General features: G+C 38.4%; 1 protein-coding gene across 4 annotated transcripts in view; it reads left to right on the top strand.

Moving 5' to 3' along the window:
* LOC105478097 (patatin like phospholipase domain containing 4) overlaps positions 1–24,570 on the top strand; it is a 251,498-nt gene that overhangs the window by 191,112 nt on the left and 35,816 nt on the right. Inside the window, exon 8 of one of the 4 annotated variants that reach the window (XM_024791616.2) lies at positions 6,773–6,941. The exons of the other annotated variants lie outside the window; for them this stretch is intronic. Within the exon in view, the coding sequence (XP_024647384.2) occupies positions 6,773–6,926 (154 nt within the window). The 3' untranslated portion in view covers positions 6,927–6,941. Of the gene's footprint in view, positions 1–6,772; positions 6,942–24,570 lie in introns of those variants that run through there. 4 annotated transcript variants of the gene reach the window in all.

The raw sequence follows: 24,570 nt of genomic DNA on the forward strand, positions 1-24,570 counted from the left end.
ACAAACAGTTTTTTAGGAGCAGTTCTGATGTTTGTGATAAGAGGATTGCTATTTTAATATAACCAAAAATTTGTTTGGATTGCTGAATATGTGCTTGCAGGAAATAATTGTCTCAGGCTATGTCTGCAGGCTGTCAAGAGACAGATTTTTCAGGCAAACTTGAGAGACAAATCAAGTTGAATGCATGTAAGGATATTCTGTGCATAAGCCTGTTCTTTCTTATTACCTAGATTATTGCATGTGACCCATTTTGGGACACTTTAATAATGGAACTTTCCCAGATTCCATAGAAGAATTTTAATTTTGGAAATGCAAATGAAATGTAGTAAAATTCAACAATAGTAATGATTTCAAACCTCACAAATTCATCAATATTTATGAAGTTGGATTACAGTCATTTACAGATGATGCAATCATCGTTTGAAGCTATCTTCTGTGAGTTAATTTTAAAGATTAAATGTATGTGGTAGTCATGATGTTTTGGTATTTAATTATCTGTTACCTGAGTGTAAATGCCAGAGTTATAGTCACATTGCAAAATGACTCCTAAAATAATCAACTTTCATTTATTTCATATCATATCCACACTTTAAGTGGTGAGTTAATTGAAAATGCGTGCAGTTAACGTATTTGACAATTTGATATGTATGTTAATTTATAACTCTAAAATGCATTTTGCTAAAGCAATGTTGAACATATAATTTGGAGATTTTCAAAATCCTGACATTTAAGTCAAAGTGTTCACCGTAGCTTCTGAACATGGCAGACATGAATGGTTAATGATTTTAAAACTCTTGGTAGAATAATAAAACTGGATATAGTAGCTTACCAAATGCATTTTAATACAGCTCAAATAAATGAAAAGAGTATTTTCAATGTTAATTACTTATGTGTGAGAGAACAGAAGACATATTTGTTTCTGTAGGGCTCAGCCGCAATGTGTAGCATACACAGTGAATAAACAATACATTATTGTGAAGTAGAAAAAAAAGGCTTATGTGTAATCTTTAAACAATGAATTTGACGATCAGAGGCAATTATTTGAAAAACATTATACCAACTCTTCCAATCAACCAAGATGTAAAATGATGATAATTATAACCTCCTCTCTCCATTCCAAACACAGACCTGTCCCTGTTATTCCATTATACATGTTGAGAGTTGAGGAGAGATCATTGAATTTAGTCATCAGGCAGTTGTTGGTGATACTTGGGAAGAGTTTCATAGGCTAAGAGAACAAGGCAGACATCTGAGGGTGGCAGGGTAAACATTAATTGGAGAGCTTTAGCATTTTGGGTCTGGTGGAATTCAACAACTTCTGGCCAAAGACTGCTAAAAAACATTTCTCAAAAAATACGTAAAAACAATGTATTTTTGATGAAACATATGTTAAAAAAAACATAAAAGGTAGAATGAGTATCTCATTAAGTAAACCTAAACAATCTTTTGGTTTCATGGGAAAAATCATCCCCTTAATGAATCATCGAGCTGTCCCTTCGGCATTCTTGAATACAAGTTTAGGGATTCCCAACTTGATATAATGAGGTTATGTGTGTTATTGCATATGGGATTTCTTTCCCAAACCTCAGTCCCAGTACATATAACCCCTATGCTCCCAACCCCAAGCACAGACAAAGGTATTTTTACAGTCTAAATATACAGAACAGCACAGGAGGTAAATACACAGGATACACAGTTCTTCTAAATTGTCTAGAGCCCTACAACACTAGAGTGGCTGGATGCAGGTTTCTGAGGGTACCTGTTCACCTTAGATACTGGTTGTGGTTTAGAACAAGGGTCAGAAGTTGCATCTTCCTGACCACTGCTCTTTTTTATATATAAAATTCTAAATTTTAATGTCTAGGCATCAAGCTTTATTGGATCACAGCCGTATCCATTGGTTTCAGTGTTGTCTACAGCTGTTCGCATGCTTCAGTGGCAGGGCTGAGTAGGCAAAGCAGAGACCGCATGGTCTGCAAAGCCAAAATATGTTTACTATCTGGCCCTTTACAGAAAAGGGTTGCTGATGTTTGGTCCAGAATTCCTGAGTGTTTGAAGGTTAGATTAAGTCGCTTTTTTTTTTTTTTTTCTAAAAAGTATGATATATCAGGTAAAGTGATATCATTGTATTCTTTAATATTTTATAATATAAATATTTGAAAATGTTTGCTATCAAATGATTCAAATAAAGGAAATCCCACAGAAGAATATTTATATTTTAAAATTTTAGGCTAAGGACACTTGGCTCTGAGTTCCTGGTCAAAAAAAAAAAAAAAAAAAAAAAAGGATGAAAAGGAAAAACAGAATCAATCTCTCTCTCTCTTTCTCCCCCCCCCCATTCTGTCTGTTTGTCTCACATCTGATAATAACTTCTCATGTTGATTTCTATCACCACTTCTTATTAACCTATAAGGATGAGGAAAAACTCTGTGCCTAGTGAGAAGCCAGTTAAATTAGACCTTTGTTTAATAGAAAATTGTATACATTCAAATAGCCCTGAAACTTGGGATCATAGTCAAAAAAATGTGTTGGGGGTGCTAATTAATAGGAATAGGACTTTTGTTTTCTTTTACTGTTTTTCCTTAGGAAAATGCTTGGCAGAAATGATCAATTTAGTATTATGAACTATAATATGGAAAGATTCTGCTTCCTAATTTAATCATCAATATCAAATAATCAGTAATAGGTCCTGAAAAAGTATTAGCCTCAAACTCCTAATTTACTCTAAAAAAATTGTATCATGATCAATAGGATTAGTTTTCCATCCATGGTGTTTTAGCCCATTCAGGCTGCTATAACAGAACACCATACATGGGGTGGCTTATAAACAGACAGTTATGGCTTACGGTTCTGGATGCTGGAAAATCAAGGCACGGCAGATTCAGTGTCTGGTGAGAACCTGCTTTCTGGTTCAAAGTCAGTTCCTTCTTGTTGTGCCTTCACATGTTGGAAGGGGTGAGGGGGCTCTCTGGGGCCTCTTTTATAAGGGCACTAATCCCATTCATGAGGCTCCACCCTCATGATCTCATCGCCTCCCAAAGACCCCACCTCCAAATACCATCCCTTTGTGGGTGAGGATTTCAGCATACGAATTTTGAGGAGACACAAACATTAAGTCTATAGCGCATGACTTCTGTTATTTTCGTATGGAATTTCCAGATTATGTATGTATTAAACCCAAATAATTTCATTTTAAAAGGCGTTAAAAATGAAGAGTGATGAGAGATCAGAGCCTATGTTCACTGGCATTTGATTTTTTTTCCCTTTTAAACCATGTGATCTAAAGGCAAAGCCTAAGGACCTGACAGTACCATTGTTCCTTCGAATACTTTAAGTTCAGAACCTCATGAAATCCATGAGAGTGACATTTCAATACAATTCTTTTCCTGAATATGTTATTTTATTATGAAACAAGAGCCTTGCATTGACAAAGAGAAGTAAGTTCATGGACTCTACATTTCAGCCTCTTTGTACAAAATAAATGGACTTTTCTGTTTGCCAAGGGAATGGTCGTGGTGGTCACGTTCACCGTGAAATGCACACTATGGTGACATCTTTCAGGATGCAAAAAGGCATGAGAAGACTGGGTGCCTTACCCCCATCTAAATGTTAGACTTCCATTCCTCATAGCAAGATGACGTGAATTAGAAATCACATGAACTCAATTCTTGGAAATAAATAATTTACTGTTATAAATAGAGAGTTCTTACTGCTAATTATGTATTACATGAAGAGATGTATTACACAAAGAGGGGCATCATTCCAAGCTCTTATGCCTTTCTGGAGATGCATTGGCCGTTTTCGAGTTGAAAAAAACTCTGACATATTAAAATAATCCAGTAAATAGATTACTTGAGTGGATGCCCTGATGAGGCACATGCTGACCATTTAATTAGAGTATTGCAGGGTGTGACGACTGAAAACCTGTTCGGCTATCATATTCTCCTCCTGAAGATCAAAAGGCACTTGTGCCCTTCATGGTGAGTGTGAATACATCAGCGTGCAACAGAGGGCATGCTGGGGAGGGATGCTCAACATCTGATCTCAATCTGTGTGCGCTCTTTTCAGAAAGTCACTTTGGGGGCTTCACACATGGAGATTATTGTGTAAGTGTCACAGAAGCTAACAAAGCTTATTGTAGCAGAGCTGGGAAAGCCAGAGAATAAACATACACAACGTAGCCCCAAGGTAAAGTAGATCACATCCAGCAGGCTCAACCCCAGGCTGTGTCTGGTTGCTGTCTTGAACTTCAAGTCTATTTTACCCCACAGCTCTCCACTGACAGCTACCTGGAGCAACACCTTGGGCTCTCACTCACCTTATGGAGCAAGTCACTTCTGGGAAAGCTGTGTTGCTTGTATGAACTTCAAGCTAGCATTTACATTTTAGCACATTTATATTAAAAACATTTTTTTGAAATTTTGTGATTCTAGCAACTGGTATTTATCAATAGCATCCAAAGTATTAAATAAATAAATTGTTGTGTGTGCTGTATCTCAATCCTACTGCTAAAAGCCAGTTGATTTCAATATTAGGAACTATAATGTGGAAACAGTCTGCTTCATAATTCAGCATTAAATCGTTAATAATATGCCCTAATAAAGTATAAAATGCACCATATTTTATAAAGATTTATTGCCAAATTGCTTTTCTATATTTTCAAAAGTATCTTCTGTCTATCAAGCTAATCTTTTCCTTCCTTCCTTCCTTCTTCCTTTCTTCCTTCTTTTTCCTTCCTTCCTTTTATTTTCTTTCTTTCTTTCTTTCTTGCTTTTTTTCTGATATGGGGTCTTGCTATGTTACCCAGTAAACATCTTTCCTTAATAAACTGCTACAAATCTACAGTTCATAGCAAGTGTAAGACAATTCTATTTCTATTCTGCACTGAAGGCCATAATCTATGCCATAAAGAAATGAATTTATGCACAAATGAAAAGGAGGATAAGGAATAAAAAAAGCAAATATCATGAATTACAGATAAAATGATTGCTACATAGAAAACCCCAAATAATCCACAGCCCAATTACTGAACAAATATGAGAATTTAACAAGTTGGCCTATCACAAGATCAATATAAAAATTATATTGCACTTAAACTTATTAGAAACAAACAAAATATATTTTTTAATTACTGTTACTAGATACATGGTATCCAGTAGTAAATAAAAATTTTTTAAAAACATGCAAGAACTATCCAGCGAAACACATTAATGAAACATTAAATGCTTTTTGTGGCCAATAAAAAGTGTTGATTCACAGAAGGGCGAATTTACTGTTGGAACAGACGAGTATATTGATCGAGATACACACCATTTCATGTATAGAAACTTGATATATTACAAAGGCAGCACTGCAGATTCTCAACTAAAGAATGGTCTCATCAATTAATGTGTTGTAACAATTGGTAATCAATAGAAAAAATAAAGGGTCCAAGACTTCACTTCTTATGTCTTTTCAAATATTCATTATTGATAGATGGCAGGCATGAAAGTGAGAAACAAGACTGTAAGAAAGTTTTATTAAAAAACATACTATGATCTTTCCCTGGGTAGGGAAAACACTTTTTAAAGACACAATAAGCACAGACCACGAATAAGAGGATTTATAAATACAACCACATTGATTTTAAGAACTCCTCTTCATCAAAGACATCATAAAGTGTGTGTGGGGAGGAGGAAGGACAGATATTTGCAAATCTAATAATTTATAATAGGTAAGTATCCAAGACATATAAAGAATTCCTTTAAATCAAAAATAAAATGACAAACAATTTAGAATAAAAATGGAGAAAACACATAACAAACTTTTCACAGATCAGGAAACAAAATGCTCATTAATATGTGAAAAGGTGTTCAGGGTAATTTTAAAAAAGATCTCATGCATGCCCACTGGATGGATAAAACTTAAGACTGAAAATGCTGAATAGTAGGGAAGATATGTTTCCACTGGAACTCTTACATACCATTGGGGCAATTGGGGTGTACACTGACACAGCTATTTGAATGACAATGTGTCTCTAATTTGTAAAGTTGAATAGTCACAAACCAATGACTCCACGATTTCACTTCTAAGAGGAATATACCTCATATTAATGCTTGCACAGGTGCAGTGGGGGATATGAAAAAGAATGTCAAATCAGCATTGCTTATAGTAGATAAAATTTGGAAAAACCCAAATGGTTATCAACAGGACTAGGATAAATAAAATATATATGCGTGGGTTGGAATATTTTACAGCAATGAAAATAAGTGAACTATCCTTACATGAACAAAACAAATTATCTTAAGAGTGCCAAATGCAAGAAGAAAATTATAGAAGAGTACATGTTAATGATATTTTCACAAAACTCAAGAGCAAAATACTCAATAGATTGCTCAGTTGTGGTAAAGTCCTCATTGATGAATTGAGTAGTAGGTTCACACACATTAATTTTATTATTGTGTCTCAACCACACACACACACATACACCCACACAAATACATATACACACTGAATATTATACACAATAAACATATATTATTGAAATGCTAAAAAGATGGCATGACTAAGACTACATCTTAATAAAAGTGCTACAGACTACAACAACAAAGCTAATTCTATTTCATGATATCATTGTGATAGATTATTTTCTATCAGTCCAGTTACTCAAGATTAACTTCTCTCAAGGTATCCCACAGCGATTTCTAAGAGGCTCCCAGGTGCTGGCTCAGGTGTGCTCAAGAACAGATCAATTGGTTTCTTATTTACCATTTTGTTTCTGCTGCCTCTATAGGGACAAGAATCTAAAGCCTCAAAACTGTGCATACCCTTTGACAAGAAAAGCATCTTCAGGAAATAGTCAAGGATGTGAAGAAAGACTTGATTCTAAGGATGTTTTTTGCAATATTATTGATAATAAAATATTTGAAACAATAGGGTATTGCTAACTAAAATGTGATTTGTTCCTTATACCCTCCTGCTCCTGTCACCACGTCCCAGCTAGGGGGAAAGATTGTCTTGTGTGCCACTCTATGGCAGGGGATGGACCCTGTCTAAGTTCAACATGGAGCCACTGAAACCAGGCTGAAATCATTAGCAGGAAGTGAATGAAGTTTTCAGGAATAATGGAAGGAATTTACATAATACAAAACATCTTATAACTACTGACTGTGTTAACCCTCACCTATCCAAAGCCAAAGGCCCCTTGCTGACTCAATGCCCTGCCAATAACCTTGCCTACACCCCAGTAGCAAGAAGTTCCTCATCTTCCAACAACTGAAAATATTTTATGCATTCTGCATTTCTCAGAGTCTGAGTCAGACTGCACTCTTGTCCCAAAGAAAAATGTTTTCCTTTGCCTCATCTCAGACCGTTTCCTTGAGTCTTTTTTTTTTTTTTTTTTTTTTTTGGCAGAGTCTCACTCTGTTGCCCAGGCTGCAGTGCAGTGGCACAATCTCAGCTCACTTCAACTTTTGCCATCCAAGGTCAAGCAATTCTCCTGCTGCAGCCTCCTGAGTAGCTGGGATTATAGGCATGTGCCACCACACCTGGGTAATTTTTGTATTTTTAGTAGAAATGGGGTTTCACCATGTTGGCCAGGCTGGTCTCGAACTCCTGACCTCGAGTGATCCACCTGCCTTGGCCTCCCAGAGTGCTTGGATTACAGGCATGAACCATTGCACTTGGCCTCCCTTGAATCTTAATTCATGGTTCAGGAGGAACCTCTTCTCAGAATGATTGAGAGTGAATATATCTATTGCCTTCAGGGTAGCTCTACACCTTTGTAAAAGTATGTGGTCATGCTCAAAAGCCAATTGCAACATTCTATCTCTAGATAGCCCTTTCTCAATATCTGGACCAGAAAGCTTTAGAAATGCTCTGCCTAAAATATCAACCAAATGTGGGTTGGGCGATGTGAAGCCCAATGTAGTTAATCATGTCTTCCTCACCAGAAGATCAAAATACACTGAAGTTCAGTTTTATAATGATCACCTTGCTTCGGAGACAAAAGCACTCATAAGGGAGTTGGATTTTAGGTTAACTTTTTAAAAACGGATTAAACTTTAGAAAATCTGGTTTTAGGAGAACTGATGTTGGGCAGAGTTGTTGGTTACCTTTGCTGCTAGTGTTGCCTCAAAGCTGATGATGAGAGTCTTTAGGTATTTTTCTCACTTCCACCCTTTGATGTAGTATCTCTCCTAGAGCTGGCATAGCTCAGAGGACATACAGCTTCATCCCTATTCTCTGCTCACTCAACGTTTCCATGAAATATTAAGATTGACTCCCCTGTATGAAGAAATATACTCAAAGTCACATGCAGTATTCCATCCAAGCCCACAATACCTTTCTCCTGGAAGGCAGAGACTTTTAGTGGTGTCATTCAAAATTGATAGCTATTGGCACAAGGTCACTTGAGTGGTGCAAGGTCACTTGAGTGATGAGTGAAACAAGGCTTTGGAAGATTAGGTGGCATGGCTAAGATCAAGAAGATCACTGCAGATCGTAATTTTTTAAAGTAACTTATTACATTTTCAGTTACAAAATAATAAATGTTTAATGTAAGTAATGTCTTTTTTACCACATGGCTTTAGTAGTTCATTCTCCTCCCCCTTTCCCTTCCTCTCCTCTCTCTCCTCCTCCTCCTCCTTTTCCTTCCCTTCTTTCTCCTTGTCCTCCTTCTTCTTGTCATTCTCCATCCCCTTATCTTCTTCCTCCTCATTCTTCTTCCTAATATTATTTTAATTTTTTTAATCAAGTAGTAGTATTCTCAGATTTTTACCTTAGACATCAAAGACAATGGAGATGCTGATAAATTTTTAAAATTCAAACAATTAATGACCAAAAAAGACCATATCAGACAGCATACAACTTCTTAATCACCAAAAACAAATTATCACCAAAAACCCCACCTGCACAGAAAATGGATTAAGATGATCATGGTCTGGCAAAAAGAAAGCTGTGAAGAAACTTAATGATCTTCAAATCCACATAGGACTGCACTCAGCTATATTTTTATCTCAGCTGAAAACAATGTGCGTGGGCTGAGGGAAGGGAAGTGGCTTAAGACACAAACTAGGTGAAAGAGGAAGAAAAGTTTCTTTTGATATAGTTAGTTTTAATATTCTGAAACAGACTCCTGCTGAAGCTGATAGAACTGCCTTCCTTGAATATCTTTAAGAATGAGCTGACAATTTTCTATCTCCCTGAAAGAATTCTAAAAGTAAAATGCTGGAATAATGATAGTGAAATAGGAAATCTCCAAGGATTCAGAACTGCCATTCCTTTCTGGAAATGTTTTAAGATCCTCAAATTAATTGTGCAGACTCATAAGTATTTTTGAAGTACGTGCCGTGCCCACTGTGCTGCTGGTTATGAATTGCACTAGACACCGTGGAAGGAGGAAGGATGAGTAACTATTAATATATCTCTCTTGGACGTTATAAAACAGGTGGCAGAGAGATTTATGTACATAAGAAGGTGTCATTTAAGGCAGAAGGCATAGAGTACCAAAGCAGAAGTGCCAATAAAAGTCCAGTGAAGAAGGAGTGTTTATACGAGATATACTAGTGTAGTATCCCATATAGTAGCAGACACAGGAATTACGCATGCCAACCCAGCGAACAATACAGCAGTTAAATAAGCAAAAGCTCTGGGCAATCCTACAAGAGATGGTACGGGATGTATGAGATCCACTCTGGAACAAGAGGACATTCTGAGATGAAGGGCATCAGATGGGAGCTGCTGTTTGCAGAAAACACTTATTATTATAAAAATCACATTGGCAGTGTATTAGTCCATTTTCAGGCTGCTAATTAAGACATACCCGAGGCTGGGTAATTTATAAAGAAAAAGAGACTCACAGTTCACATGGCTGGGGAGGCCTCACGGTCACGGCAGAAGGTGAAAGTCACATCTTACATGTCAGCAGGCAAGAGAGAAAATGAGAGTCAAGCAAAAGGGGAAACCCCTTATAAAACCATCAGATATCATGAGACTTATTCATTACCACAAGAACTGTGTGGGGAAAATCGCTCCCATGATTCAAGTATCTCCCACAGTGTCCCTCCTACAACATGTGGGAATTATGGGAGCTACAATTCAAGATGAGATTTGGGTGGGGACACAGGCAAACCATATTAGACAGGGTACAACTTTTTAAATCTTTTTAATAAACTTTCAAATAGTTTTAATAAATTTTAAATAATTTTCAAATAGTTTTAGATTTACAGAAAAATACAAAGATAGTACAGAGAGTTTCCATGTTCCCCACACTCAATTCCCCCTATTATTAACATCTTATACTAGTGTAGTACATTTGTCAAAATTAGTAAACCAAAGTAGATACATTATTATTAACAAAAGTCCATAGTTTATTCAGATTTCTTTATTTTTATCTAATGCCCCATTCAGAATACCATATTACATTTAGTTTTTATGTCTCCTTGGCTGTGACAGTTTCTCCCTCTCTTTATTTTTCAGATCTTGATAGTTTTAAGTAGTACTGGGTGAGTATTTTGTAGAATGTCTGTTAATTTGAGTTCGTCTGATGTTTTAATTATGATTCAACAAAGGCTGTAGGTTTTGGGCATGAAGACCATAGAAGTAAAATGCCATTTTCATCATATCTCATCAAAGGTACATGCTGTCAATATGACTTATCACTGTGGAGGTTGACCTTAATCAACCTCAAGTAGTGTTCGTCAGGTTTCTCCACTCTGAAGTTACTTTTCCCAACTTCCCCTACTTTACTCACTGCAAGTTACTAAGCACAGCCCACGCTTAAGATGTGGGAAACATGTTGCACCTTTCTGAGGATGGAGTATCTACATCAATTATTGGAATTCTTCTGCAAAGGAGATTTGCCCTTCTCTCTCCCTCCATTTGTTTATTTATTCAATTATTTATTTATATCACTATGGACTGATAACACATAACTTTGATACTCAAAACTTTATGTGAGTGAGCCTCTGTTTATTCTTCTGCAATCAAAAATACCTGTCACATGCCTTTTGGACACAATACTTCAAAAAACTCCCCAAATACTATATAGGTAGATTATTTCGTCTGTGGTATTTATTTGGTGGATGGGTGACCTTAAGATTCAATAAGTTCACGTGTGCTTACAATTGAAACAATCCCATCCTACCCATGGAAGCATGTTCTATTAAGAGCAAATGTCTTACTCATTCTTCTGAAATTTCCAAGTTTCAGGTTTATAAGTCTCTAATTGGTTAAAATGCCTTCTGGGTGTTGCTAAGCAATTTAGTAAATTGAGTTTCCAGACTTGACCCTGAGTTCCTTCAAAGAATTGAGATCTGATGAATGAACAGTAATAAGGCATTTGCATCAGTCCTGTGTTCATCTAAAATTATTAAAGCTTAAAATTGCACATGGCCCTACAGATGGGATGTGGTTAAAATGGACCATTTCCCAAGCACATATCTGATGAAACAAAGGGCTTTTGTTTGTAACTGTTAATGTGGAGGATGGGAAAGATTCTCTTAGCAATTAAACCATTAGGGACATGAACAACTCTCCCAAATCATCGCATGTTTAAGCTGAATACTAGGAGAAGTCTATATGTGTGACAGCTTACTTTTTTTACCCAAAATATGCATTTTTAAATGGCATCCTAGGAAAGAAATCTGTGTGAAAGCATGATATGCATAGATAAATGACTGCATTTCCAAATTTCTGTAACCCTATGTTTTTACACCAGTCAGATCTCTCCTAAGACCAATAGAAGCAAGACATTTCATTTTGGTAAAACTCTCCAGCAAAAATATGTTTTTAATAATGCAACTCTAAGTTTGTTCTCTGATACTTAGCACGGTGGTGTTTTTATCAGACCGTGTGGGAGCCTTATTGCCCAGAGCTAGCTGAAAGACCTAAGGGTAAACTAGTACACATAGCTCAGGAAGCCTCACCACCATCTTCTCAGCCTAGACAAAAATGATCCCTGTGGTTATCTTGAGGGTCACCCTTCTTCCTCTGGGACTGCAGTGTATGACTAAACCTTAAATTCTCTTCAACCTCTCACTGAAAATCACCCACATGTCAATGTTACTTTGAAGGCTTTATTGAAAAAGCAATTAGCGGGTTTATATTTTGCATAAAATGTCAGAAAGTGAGATGAGGAACCTGCCTTCTATTTTAGTAGTCTTCAGTTGAAAATGTTCTCATTCTATACTCAGATGCACAAAGAAAACATGTGCTTTTTATGTGTTTAAAAGTAGATCTAACCATTTTTTTTTTTTTTAGTATTGGGGTGTTACTCTATTGCCCAGGCTGGAGTGCAGTGGCATAATCATGGCTCACTGAACCTTGACCTCCTGGGCTCAAGTGATTCTCTTGCCTCAACCTCCTGAGTAGCCATCACACCTGGCTAATCTTTCTCACCTCATTGAGAGTGTGAGATAATCACAAACTTTCAACCCACCAATTCAGAGTGTGACAGTTTCTTCTGTTTAGTTTCTTGAATGACTTGACTCCTGGGTCAATACTCAGTTGTTAATTTTTTATTGCCCTATACTTCTCTCCATGATACTATCTATATATATAGGCAATCTACAATGACCTTAGGGTGCTGGGAAGAAGGGAGTCTTAAAACCTTGTGGGTGCCATGAATCCTCACTCTTCTGTGCCACAGAGGAACCTGTAGAGTTTGGTTCCTGGACTGGGTTAGATCTTTCCAATCTATCCTGCTGGGTGAATGTGCCAGCATCCTACCCTGAAGCTCACAGCCCCAGCCATGTGTCACTAGTCTCCAAGTTTGCATATAGCAACTTTCCCTTCCATATTGACCCCCTAGTCATCACTCCTGTGTCTCCACATTCACATATACATAAAGTTCGCAATCCACTACATGTCACAGAATGGCTCAGGTGAGCTACAATTCCCACCCCCTAACCCAGCAAGCCCTCAGATAACATCTCCCCACTCCTCTCAAACCGTGAGAGATCACGAGCCTTTGCAAGACTTGGCTTTCTCTGAGAGCCTCATCACCTCCCCAGCAGAGATGAGAGACACAGGTGCTAACTTTCCACAGCATCTTTATGCCATTTCAATGTTTATGTAGCTCCATCCCAAAATAATTGGGGGAAATGAGGATCCTGCTCTATGATCACCACACTCTCTCTCCATTTTTTGTTTCAAGGTGCACCAGGACAGAAGGTACAGGCTTTCCACTTCATTTACTCTCTGGCATAGACTTCAGCTACATTCCATCCCCCTTCAAGATGCCACCCGAAAGCCAGCTCAGCCTTCAGAGAACTGGAGGTTATTGAAAACAAAAATATTGTACTTGTTACTCATATTTTACTTAGCAAGAGTCCAAAAAGAGTCACTGTATGAAATAACAACCCTCAACTTTCTAACCAATTTTATCTTCTCTCCCCTCTTTCTCTCTTTTGTATTAAATAACTGAGTCATGTGATAGCAATTTGCACCAAATGGCACAGTAGAATGATATTCCATGCTATTCCTCACACCTGCAGAAGAAACTCTTCTGAAGACAACAGTCAAATAAGCTTGCATCACAGGTTAGTTCAGGTCAAAGGATTTGATTCAGGACCAAGCTTGGGAGCAGATTATTTGCTCCATGTTCAGTGCCCTAGGGCTTCTTCTATTCTGATCAGCCACAATATATCAATTCAGGGGCTGCTGGACATGAATGTTCTGTATAGAAACACAGAAGTATTGCTAACAGAATTATAGACCACTTTCGGAGTCAGCTCGATATTACAGTCTGATAAAAAGAAAAATGAAGCAGAAAGCTGCCTTAAAGAAAGGCAGGCACCCTCTATGAGTCCATCAAGCAGAGGATGGTGCATTGAGTTCTGTGACTCCTAGCCAGATGAGCAGTCCACTTGATGACATCTAAAGGATTTAAAGACTCCAATCTGCCACAGGCATCACATCTACCTTCTTGTTGATAACACCTGTGAAGCAGCACCATGATGTTGGACAAAAAAAAAAAAAGAGGAAGCAGAGCCTGGCCATCTCATTCTTATTACAACTGAGTCTCCAAATATGCCAGAGGATGAATGAGTGCAGGGTCCCAAAGCAATTAACAATTGCTTTGTTAAATTGTTTTCTTTCTTGCAAAATCAGAGAGAGCACCTAAAGAGAAAAGAAAAGCAGTAGCTGCTCATGGGGAAACACACACATTTGAATTCCTCTGCAGAGCTGGTGAGGGGTGATGGGGATGGATGATGAAGTAACACAGAGGCATGGCCTATGGATGCTTGACTACATGCTAAGGCTACAACCATGCTTCCGTCTCTCTTTCCAGTATTTGTATTTATTTCATTGTTTGTTTCTGAGAGCAACTGAGCATTTCCCACACTTCCTCAGTGCCCCCTTAACCTTTTTTGGCCTGCTGGAGACATGCCGTCTCATCCTTCATTTTATACTGCATGTACCCTGCCAGCTTTCAAAAAAAGAATGAGGCTGTAGGTGCAATGATCTCCCTGTGATGTGCCTGATTTCTCAGTTATAGTCATCTGCACAAGCTTATAATAGCATTCCAATTTTCACCTCCAGCCAGAAAGGGAAACAGGTGTGAATGTGAGGGGTGTGTGTGTGTGTCTGTGTGTGTGTGTGTGTGTGTGTGTGTGTGTGTGTGTGTGTGATTTGAGCCAAAGCCTATTTCCATCTCTGTGCTCAATGATTTTATTGCTTGTACCCTGTAGGGTAAAACCCTATTGGGAAGATACTTCTAGAGCTTGTACTTGTGCTTCTGTTTCAATTATTCTGCTTTTAAACCACAGCAAGGCAATTTGTAATGACCCACATGGTAGGAATGTCATGGTACAATTCCTTTGAAATGTTTTTGTCTCCAGGATGGTATTCTTAAGCAATATGAGTTAAGTGACAATGTGGTCTTAATGAAAAATGTGCTACAGAAAGAAAGCATTTTTCTAGAGTAATGATCCCTTTCAGCTACATAAATGCCAATGCCAGGCAGGGGGGCTTCAGTTGCTTAAAAAATTCTAATTGTATGGGCTTCATTCTGTAGCAAATGCTGATTTCAGTGGCAAAAATCAGTGCATTTTATAAAGAGACAGTTTGCTGATTTCCTGACAGCAACATTTCTTTATTTTTCCACACCTTAGCTTTCAGATCACTAGTATTACTTAAAAAAAAAAAAAAAAAAAAAAAAGATTGTTTTAACAGCATGTACCATGGCAGAGTGCAGTGGCTCACACTTGTAATCCCAGCATTTTCAGAGGCCAAGGTGGGAGGGTCACTTGAGTCTAGGAATTTGAGATCAACCTGGGCATCTCTACAGCAAATACCACAAATACTAGCCAGGCATGGTGGTGTTCCGTATAGTCCCAGCTACTCAGGAGGCTGAGGTGGGAGGATCTCCTGAGTCCAGGAGGTCGAGGCTGCAGTGAGCAATGAATGCACCTCTGCACTCCAGCCAGGGCAACAGAGCAAGATCTTGTCACACACACACACACAAAAAAAAAATGGAAAGAGAAAAGGGCATGTACTACATCTCAAGACCTGAAACACTTGATGCTTGGGTTATGTTTTCTTTTGTTCTGTATTGTTTTGCTTTTGCTTTACGAGAATAACAACTATGACATTGCTACTCAAAATTTAGACCTTGAAGCAGAAGCCATGGCCTCACCTGGGAGATTGTTATGAATACAGATTATTGGGTACCCATTGCAGACCCACCTGATGAGAACCTGAACTTTTACAAGACCCTCAAGTGATTTGGCCACATCTAAAAGTTTAAGAAGCACTACACTTCAAGAGACATGACAAGAAGGAAAACTGTCACATTTTGTGACTTTGTGCCAATGGTTCTTAAATTTGGCAACATATTTAAAATGGTCTTATGGGATTTAATAAGAGATTTTGATAGAGTTGGTCTATCGATTGTTTTTTCTGAGGTGAAGTTTTGCTCTTGTCATCCAGGCTGGAGTGCAGTGGTGCAATCACGGCTCACTGCAACCTCTGTCTCCTGGGTTTAAGCGATCCTCCTGCCTCAGCCTCCTGAGTAGGTGGGACTACAGTTGCATGTGACCACACCCAGCTACTTTTTCTATTTTTAGTAGAGACTGGGTTTCACCGTATTGCCCAGGATGGTCTCTATCTCTTGACCTTGTGATCTGCCTGCCTCAGCCTCCCAAAGTGCTGGGATTACAGGCTTGAGCCACTGTGCTCAGAAGTCCTCCTCTCCCAGGCTAATGTGCAGTCAGGATTAAGAATGTTTCTATTAAAATAAAATGGATCCTTAGATTTTATAAAATATAAAATATAAAAATTTTATATATGTGTGTGTATATATGTATACACACACACACACACATATATATATATACACACACACACACACACACACACACATAAGTTTTTGCAAGGAATTTGCTATGGTTGGATTGTGTTTCCTCCAAAATTCAGGTTTTACCAATGTAACACTACCAATGTAGATAGTAGGGCTTTTAAAAGGTGGCTGTGCCTTGAGGGATCCTCCCTCATGAATGGGATTAAGGCCCTTATATAAGAAGCTGCAGGTAGCATTTAGCTCACTTGCCCTTCTGCCTTTTGCCATGTGAAAACACAGTGATCCTCCCTTCTGGAAGATGCAGCCCTTACCAAACAACTGAACCTGCTGGTGCCTTGATCTGGGACTTCCCAGCCTCCAGAACTGTGAGAAAATACATTTCTGCTCTTTATTAATTACCCATTCTAGGTACTTTGTTAGAGCAACACAAAACGGACTAAGACAGAACCCAAAAAATAATCCTCAACGGTTAGAACTAAAATTGCAGCTAGTGTAAAACTACATGGATTGAGTGGATTTGAAAATCTTTGCAAAAAGAGCATAAACACTATTCTGACAAGAAACCATTCTAAATTTAAATTCTGAGAATTTTTTTTTTTTTCTCACAAGAGCCATCCCAGCATCTTATGCCTATGGATGCTGACACCTACACACATCAAGAACTGTGAAGGGCCTGAGATTTTACTCTACATGCAAGTTTACTAGTTAGTCTGCCACAATGTCACAGGTGCTAGTTGAAGACATGAGACTCCTGGGTCAGAGATAAAGAACAGATTATTATTCATGGTACAAAAAGAAGCTGAAGCATCACATTTTTCATTAGCTCTGCTTGCATCGAAGTCCCACAGGGCTGAAGCAGATAGGCTGAAATGGACTCCTACAAATGCAGTGGATATGTTACAGAAGAGGCATCCCATGCTTAAGGATCCTGGTGGATAGGGTTTGGATCTGTGTCCCTGCCCAAATCTCATGTTGAAATGTAATCCCCAATGTTAGAGGAGGAGCCTTGGGGGAGGTGATTGACTCACAGGGGCAATTTCTAATGCTTTAGCACCATCCCCATAGTGCTGTTCCTGTGATAGAGTTCTTAAGAGATCTGGTCGTTTTAATGTGTGTAGCACCTCCCCCCTCTCTCTTCCTCCTGCTCTGGCCATGTAAGATACGCCTGCATGCCCTCTGCCTTCTGCCATGATTGTAAGCTTCCTGAGGCCTCTCCAGAAGCAGAGCAGGTGGCCAACACCATACTTCTTGTACAGCCTGAAGAACTGTGAGCCAATTAAACCTCTTTTCTTTATAAATTACCCAGTCTCAGGTACTTCTTTATAGCAGTGCAAGAACAGACTAATGCAGTGGTGGACATTCTGGCCCTTTGCTCTGGAAGAAGATACTATAGTCTATCTTTCCAAAGCTCTTTGCTATACAAACATCCTTGAAAAGATGGTCTGAAACAAACAGTAGATAACACTTCACTTCAAGACACAGTGAAGCAAGACAGATTCAATGGGAACTGTTGCCCAAGAAGTAACATAAGATGTTTTCATTAATGAATGTGATGGCACTTCCACTGGATGTTACTACATAAAATTTCAGTTAGCTGAACATTGTTTCCTTGCTGACTTCATTTATAAGCTCAGAGATGCATTCAAATAGTAAGCAGAGTTAATACTTTTATCTAATGAAATCCTCTTTTGTGAAAGCTTTGCTTAAAATTAGTTATTTAAAGTAAAATACGTAACTATCTTATTCTCTTTATTGAGAATATATTAAGAATAACAAAACAGATTTAGACTGAGATGGTGCAGTTACTGCCAGAGTACTGACTGTAAAATTCTATTTGACCAAAGATAAGAATGTGCCATGATATTTAATACTATTGTAGTGGCTTCATCTTGATAGTGGCACACTTCAGGGGAAGAAACAATAGCATCCAAAAATTATGAAAGATGTGAATTGCTGGTGTCAGGAAGTAATTTCAATAGGTTAGGTCATATAAATGTAATAATAGAAAAATTAAGAAAAAAGTATTATAGTCAAAAGTAGTAAAAAAATGGGTTGTACTTTTCAATCAGGCCTTCTTAACAAATAGTTTTGTCTGCATGCCTCGTAGACACTAATTTAAGTATAAATGAACAGTCTCCATGATTTCCATTAAATCATCTCGATAATATTGAAGTGTATTAGGAAAGCATTGATGCTTAATAAAAATAAGTGATAGTCAAATAGGAATGATTATAGATCATAATAAAATATTAAGATTGAAAATATAGTAAAATGTAAGTCATTGACCATATAATTATCTGCCTTACACAGATCTACTGTTTGACATAAGATAGAAAAAACAAAGACAATATGCTTTCCATAGTAATAATTTGCCAGGCACTACACTGTGCTTTTTATTTAAATGGTCCCTTTAATTTTAACAAATAACTTGATGCCAGTTCTATTGTAGCCATCCCCATTTTATGGCCAACAAAGCAAGGCTTACAGAGTTCATGTAAGGGTCCACAACAGTTCACAATAACTGCAGCAGGGTTCTGAATGCAGCCCCAGCCAAGCTCCTCATAGCTGCCCTTTTCTTAATTAAAATAAATAAATAAAAGCTTAAAATTTTATAGACAAGTACACTTCAAATTTTATAGACAAAGTAGTTATCATTCTTGCACTTAGGTACACCTGAAAACATCTCTTTGTTACAGTGGAATGAAAAACAATTAGTTAAGAAGATAGCAACTAAAAATTGTGCCATCTTGTGCTCATTTAACATTAAAGTGTATCTATGGTCTACTGAATTTTTCAGCCTACGTAGAGGAAAGGTTTAAGAAGCACTACACTTCAAGAAACATGAAAAGAGGTGATAGACATGATAGAGGTGACAGAAACACATGTACATCTTTACCAATCATCTAACTTTATGAAAGCAAAAATCTAAAAATGTGCACCATCTCATGTTAAATCAACAAATTTTACTCTTTGTGTTTCATTCCAATCTTCTTGTGCATCCACACGTTTTACAGCTCCAATCTTGCCTGCCATGGATAAAATTGTGTTTCTGCCTTTGTCGCTGAATTGACACAAACATTTTCAACGTTGTTATACAAATTTAGGGATTATCATTTTAATGGCTGTATGATATTTCTATCAGTTGACAAAATATAAGTTTTTTGCTCATTTACTTACTAACACTCAAGTTGTTTTTAATTCTCCTTTTCTTTATTTTGGATTATTTCCCATATGTATCTTTAAAAACAATATTAGACAGTAAAGTAGGTATTTATTTTTATGCCTCTTTAAACACCAAATGGTTCTTCATAAGCATTCAACCAATAGACAATGTGCAGTTATAGAATTTCATTATAACTTAATGATACAGTATGGTACCATCCTCCAACTTTATTAAAGTAAAACACATTTTCATTTTCGTCACAAGTATAATTTGTTGCCAGGAAAAGGCCAACCCAAGAGTAGCTGATGCCAACCCAACCCAAGGGTTGGGCCAAGCCAAGAATAGCTGATGCACTGCACGCGCACAGCTGGGCACCAAGGGCAACAGGGAGGCAAAGGAAAATCTCTGAGACAGGGAGAGAAAACAATGAAAGGAAGAAAAATGAGAGCAGAGATAGCCAAGACCTGAGCAGGACAGGTTCCTCTGTCAATATCTGCCATTCAGGTCATTCAGCTTTGCCCCAAGTATTTGCTTCTTGTTGTCTTCCAACAAAAACCAACACAATCTCTGGAGCCCTTGTCAGTAACAAAAACTCTCTAGAGAGAATCTAATTAGTTCTTTACCTGGTAACTGACAGATGCTGCATCCACCCACTGCATCCACCATGTCAGGCATCTTCCCCAATTCAGTCTGCTGTGAGGCCGTGAGGGTGACGAGGTGCAACCATTATATCTGCTTGCTTGGACTGTCTGCTCAATGGGACCTGGGAATTGTGGAGACTTCTCTGAGAAGAGGAGGCTGTACGAGCCAGAGAATGGCTTCTAAAACTCCATGTGCAAAGAAATCCCCTGGGGGTCTCAGTAAAATGCAGACTCTGGGTCTGTAGGTCTGGGAATCTGCATTTCTGACAAGCTCTCAGATGGTGCTGATGTTCCAGGTTGGTAGGTCTGACTTTAAGTTGTACAAGAAGAGCCCACCGATTTTGTCAAGCTAGGCTGCAAATTCCAATGACCTGGGGTGCTTTAAAATACTAATGTAAAACTCGGCAATTTGAGAATTACAATGACTCTAACCAGGGCAATTTTGTTCCGCAGTGGACGTGTGGCAATGTCTGGAGACATCCTGAGTTGTCGCAACGTGGTGGGACAGAGAGTGGGGGAGTTAGTGGCATTCAGAAGATAGAGACTAGGAATGTTGCAAAACAGCCTGTAATGCACAGGACAGCCCCATGGAGCATCATGTGGCCCCAAATGTCAACAGTACCAAGGCTGAGAAACATACTCTGGTAGGCTCTTGCTTCAAATCATGCCCGTCATCTCTGCTGTTGACAGTTATATTATAAAATTAATTGTGTAATATTTCACTGATGGATAATCGGTTAATGTATGTTGAAACATATTTACTGAGCACAATGTTGCTAATTAGCTTTGTCTAACTGCAACATAGAATAGCAAATAGCCAGCCCTGCACTTAGTTTCAGTTATCATGAAGTGCAAGATGCTAGGAGAAGTTCCCCCAATTTGCCACACTTCGGAGTGCTGCCCCTTGATATTCTCTAATCTAAACTGTGAATTCTGCAACACAGATCTTTGAGGATGAATAATTGCATTGCGATGCTTTTAATATCAAACTCCTTAAGAAAGGTTTTTGTTTAACACGTTATCCTTTGCATGGTACAGTGTAGCTAAATGCTTTATAAATGGTGTATTTTATGACCTACTTGAGCAGTTAAACTATCCTACATCTGCAGAATGAAACTGGATGGTGGCTCGAATCCTTGAATTATCAAAAATATTAACTTAGCACTCTGCAGAAATATGCAACTGATGCTACTTGGAGAAATACTAGGGAAGGGCTTTTTATGAATTTTATTCCATGTAGTAACTTATCTTTTATTTTCTACATTTCCTTCATAGCTCTGCAAAAATTCTTCAAAGAAGAAAAAAAATAAACTTGGTTGGCATTTTTACTAAGGCACAGAAACCATGTATACATATAAAACAAATAAAGAGAAAACATATTTGTCATGCAGAATTGTATGAGCTAAAATCAAAAGACTAGAAAACAGTAATTATCAGGATGTTTTATTAATCTCATTTTTAAAATAAAAGAGCTTTCTATGCTGGTTCAAACTCTTTATGCATAGCTCTATATGAGTAAAAAAAATATGTGAATACATAAATGATCCTCAACTTTTGATGTGCGTGTGTGCATATACACATATATCTCGCAGGATGGATTTATGGATGTAGAGGTCAGGTAAGGTTTTTGACATAAATATAAGAGTAGTTGAGTAGTTCAAGGCTGGGCACAGTGGCTCACACCTGTAATCCCAGTGCTTTGGGAGGCTGAGGTGGGTGGATTGCTTAAGGCCAGGAGGTCAAGACTGGCCTGTGCAACATAGTGAGATCCTTGTCTATACAAAAAAAGAAAAAGAACAAAAAGCAAAACAAAACAAAACAAAAAAATAGCCTGGCATATTAACACACACTCCTAGTTCCAGCTACTAGGGAGGCTGAGGTAGGAAGATTGCTTGAGCCCAGGAGGTCGAGGCTGCAGTGAGCCATGATGGCACCACTGCACTCTGGCCTGGGAAATATAGTGAGACCCTGTCTCAAGAAAAAAAGGAGAAGTTCAAGAGTAGAGGGTTTCCTCTGCTTTCTCCCCCTCTGAAGGAGATTCATGAGACCCTCATATTTATTGAGCAGGTACTGTAAATAATATTTTGTCTTCATAGCGACACACTAGGTAAGTGTATTTGTATGAGTTTGTAGAATTTTTTAAATGTAGGAAGTTAATTGCCTGGCAGAGAGCACAGTCAGGATCGGAACTTGTCTCTGAACCCAAAGTCCAGCGTCTTGCATCATATCATGCTACCTCCTGCCACAGGGGACCTTCCTCAGTCTTTCCCAGGGGATAGAATTGCTGCCCAAGCACAACATTCTAATAAACAAAATGACTGCAGAGCTGGAATATTTTCCCATCATTTCAGCCAATGTATTGGTTATGGAGGGTGATCAGATAAGAGATAGCAACCTATGTGAATGGAAGAGGTCACTGAGAAGTAGGATGAACTAAACCACAGTTGACTACCAAACACAGACACTGGTCCCTGTTCCCATTCTGATTTGTGATTCTGCTCAGTGACAGGTCTGCATTACCCTAAAGGTGGAGCTGTGGAATTGCAATTTTTCTAAAGAGCCCCAGCTAAACTGGGATGTCCTGCAGGTTTGGGAATGATTCATGGCTTTAATTGGGCTTAATCACATTTCCATGCTAAGAGGGATGTCCTTACCCTTGAACAGACATGTGTGGAGAACTGGAGTGATTTATACACAGGACCAAAAGCAGAATCATAGCCTTTTGAGGCTGGGAAATTCAGGGGAAAGGGTTCAGGCACGGAAACAAGACAGCTCAACCCTCATCTTATCATTCACATTTACTGGCGCTGGGGCCTTGCACAAGCTCTGGAACTTCTGGGCTGTTAGTCCCGCCCTCCTCACCAGACCACCATGTGACTTCTCCCTTCTCAGCAGAATCTTCTCCCAACTTGTGCAAGAATCTTATAAAATCTTAATAAAGCAATCTTTATTAATCAAATTACTTCAGAAAGAACAATTCCTTCAGCATAAGGTTTTCTAATGCTAACCATGTAAACGCTAGTTATTGGCATACATTTTAAACATTGCAACTTTAGCAAACATTTTAGAGGTTATTAGTTGTTTATAATTGTCAAATAATTACTTAATGATTGTTTGATTTAGTAATGCACTTTTTTATGTCACATAATAAAATGTGTGTGTGTGTGTGTGTGTGTGTGTGTTTGGGGGGCACTGTGTGTTAGGGTCACATTTAGCTTAAAATGACATTTTTTAATAAAAAAATGGTTTCCTACCCATATGCATTTCAAAAGGTGTTCCATCTCTTTCTTTACCCACAATTGTTTGTGCAGGAATAAGTAGGTGTCCTTTATTGAAACATCCTAAATAAGACTTTTAAACTTTGAATTCTCAGGCTTTGTACCCTTGGCTCTCATCTCGTGGATTACAGTGATGACATGGCTCTCATTTTAGGATTGTCAGCTTAAAGATAAGAACAGGATGTGTGGATGACTTAGGTACCTGAGCAAACATTAGTAGGTGGACTCAATTCCAGGCAAACAGCCAAAAGAAGCCTTGAAAATACAAAGCTCCAGATACTGCTTTTCAAGTTCAGCAGCACTGCCAGAGGAATTCTGAGATAATAAAATGCTGCAATTCTGAGATTGCAAGGCTAGAAAGGTCTCAGACTGCCTGAAGACTGAAGAGGAGGAGGCTTGACTTGCCTACAGAGGAAGTAAATTCCATGCACTAAGAAGAAAGGGGAGCAAGTGAGATCAAGTAGTAGAGATACCAAATCCCAAGTCTTCTCACCCTATGTATAAGTGATGGCTGATGTTAGCCACAGCCAGCCACATGGAAGTGTCTGGAGGAGGAAGGGTGGCCCAGGAAGGAAAACACACAGCAGCTCTCATCCAAGACACCAATCCACACTCTGAGTTTAGAATAAGCTCTACATAGGTACAAACCATTTTTTAAAATGTTATTTCACATGAAACTGCAAGGCAAACCCTACAGACACCAGATTGCAACACAAAATGACATCGAATTTGTCATAAGCAGATTTTGAAGCAAATATAAACAACACATTTAATGCAATGGGTTGACTTCACAATACAGAATCTTCTCACTTGTTCTTAAGAACCAGCATGTGTGGTGGCTCCCATCTGCAATCTCGGCACCTTGGGAGGCCAAGGCAGGCGCATCACTTGAGGTCAGGATTCAAGACCAGCCTGGCAAACATGGTGAAACCCCATCTCTACTGAAAAAAAAAATACAAAACTTAACCAGGCATGGTGATGGGTACCTGTAGTTCCAGCTACTCAGGAGGCTGAGGCAGGATAATTGTTTGAACCCAGGAGGTGGAGGCTGCAGTGTGCTAAGATTGTACCACTGCACTCCAGCCTGGGTAACAGAGTGAGACTCCATCTCAGGAAAAATAAATAAATAAATAAATAAATGGAACTAGCACATGATGGACTCACTAGCATAAGACATTCCTACACCGCGTCCTTACAGAATCAGCA

This window comes from Macaca nemestrina, chromosome X, assembly GCF_043159975.1.
Source record: "Macaca nemestrina isolate mMacNem1 chromosome X, mMacNem.hap1, whole genome shotgun sequence".
Classification (NCBI taxonomy): Eukaryota; Metazoa; Chordata; class Mammalia; order Primates; family Cercopithecidae; genus Macaca; species Macaca nemestrina.